Source organism: Cyprinodon variegatus, unplaced genomic scaffold (genome assembly GCF_000732505.1).
Source record: "Cyprinodon variegatus isolate N-32 unplaced genomic scaffold, C_variegatus-1.0 Scaffold2379, whole genome shotgun sequence".
NCBI classification, from domain to species: domain Eukaryota; kingdom Metazoa; phylum Chordata; class Actinopteri; order Cyprinodontiformes; family Cyprinodontidae; genus Cyprinodon; species Cyprinodon variegatus.
This window is the reverse complement of record NW_015152832.1, coordinates 10638-11987: the sequence shown is the minus strand read 5'-3', so window position 1 is coordinate 11987 and position 1350 is coordinate 10638. Positions and strand designations below refer to the sequence as shown.

Sequence of the window (1350 nt, the reverse complement as noted above, 5' to 3'; positions counted from 1 at the left end):
CAAAATGAGTTCACAAATTGGAGAAATAATGAGCCCAGTAATAGTGGAGGAAAAGAAAACTGTGTGCAAATATATATAGGTGGATTCTGGAATGATAACTCTTGTTCTCATGAGCTAAGTTCGGTCTGCTCAGATATCAAAGGTGAGAGTTTTAAACATAAATTCTGCTTTTACTCTCTTTTTTCCCCAATAAGCCAAATTCATCAGTTTTACAGATTATTGATTTAATCTAAATTGTAAGACTATATTGACGGAAGTCCTTGTTTCAGGTACGGATGTGAAGTTTGTCTACATCAGTCTTAAGATGAACTGGACCAAGGCTCAGAGCTACTGCAGTAAACATTACACTGGCCTGGCCTATGTGAGGAACATAGAAGAGAACCAGAAGATTAAGAAGTTGATACCAGCAGGACAGAATCCATGGATTGGTCTCAGCAGATTCCTCTGGATCTGGGCCGATGGAAGCCAGTCCTCATTCCGTCACTGGAGCTCCGGGGAACCCAGCGCATCTGATAAGCTTTGTGCCATAGCAAACCTGGGAAATTCTTGCCAGTGGGAGGAGTTGGGCTGTAATGAACTACGGCCATTCGTCTGCTACAAAGGTCAGTCAAAGTCAGGCGTTTAGGTCTACCCACATTTACTTCCAGGGGGTAGAACAAAGACCAGATCTGGACATTTCAAACTTCACGGATTCCCCAGAGGTCCCTCAGTGCCTGATTGGGTAGTTATTCGTACTCCTAATCCTACTCCTAATAGTGAACAAAATAAAGGAAAGATGTTGTTTTGTTAATGCAGCTCTGGGAGATAAAAACGTTTCTCTGGTCATGCAACATGTTTAGAACTTTACTCTGCAGTTTATCACTACTTTCAATAACTCATCCTGCAGGATCACGGTTAAATAACAACATCCAGACTGCGTCTCTTTCTATACAGATATAGCTGCAGAAAGGAACAGCTGATCAGATTCACCTTCCCAGTTCAGATTATCTTAGTAAAGTCCTGGAAATAAAAAGGTTTATAGATTCATTTAAGATACTTTAACCCAATACTGGCTTATAGATGTTTGTAGATCCTTAATACAACTAAGGGCCTTTGTTACCAGTATGGGGGCGCCATGCTGCACTCTGGACTTCATTTGAATTCACCTGTAGACCCTCTACCAGACAGACTCTTTATGTCTTTGACATTATACACTAAGTACAAAGAATAAAAACCACCTGAAGACCAAATAAACATTTTTACTCGATAAAAGCTGATCCATAACAACAAAGAACACATTTACACATAAGATACAGCAAGTAAAGCAACAAATAAAGCCAGACCATCAGCAGCATAACATCCTATCGCCTG

At 40.4% G+C, this 1350-nt stretch overlaps 1 protein-coding gene across 1 annotated transcript in view; it reads left to right on the top strand.

The window, feature by feature from the left end:
- Positions 1-1350, top strand: part of LOC107080825 (macrophage mannose receptor 1-like) — a gene marked incomplete at its 3' end in the record, with an annotated part of 19181 nt that overhangs the window by 7734 nt on the left and 10097 nt on the right. The window contains exon 5 of the mRNA XM_015369029.1: positions 270-612. Within this exon, the coding sequence (XP_015224515.1) occupies positions 270-612 (343 nt within the window). The remainder of the gene's footprint in view (positions 1-269; positions 613-1350) is intronic.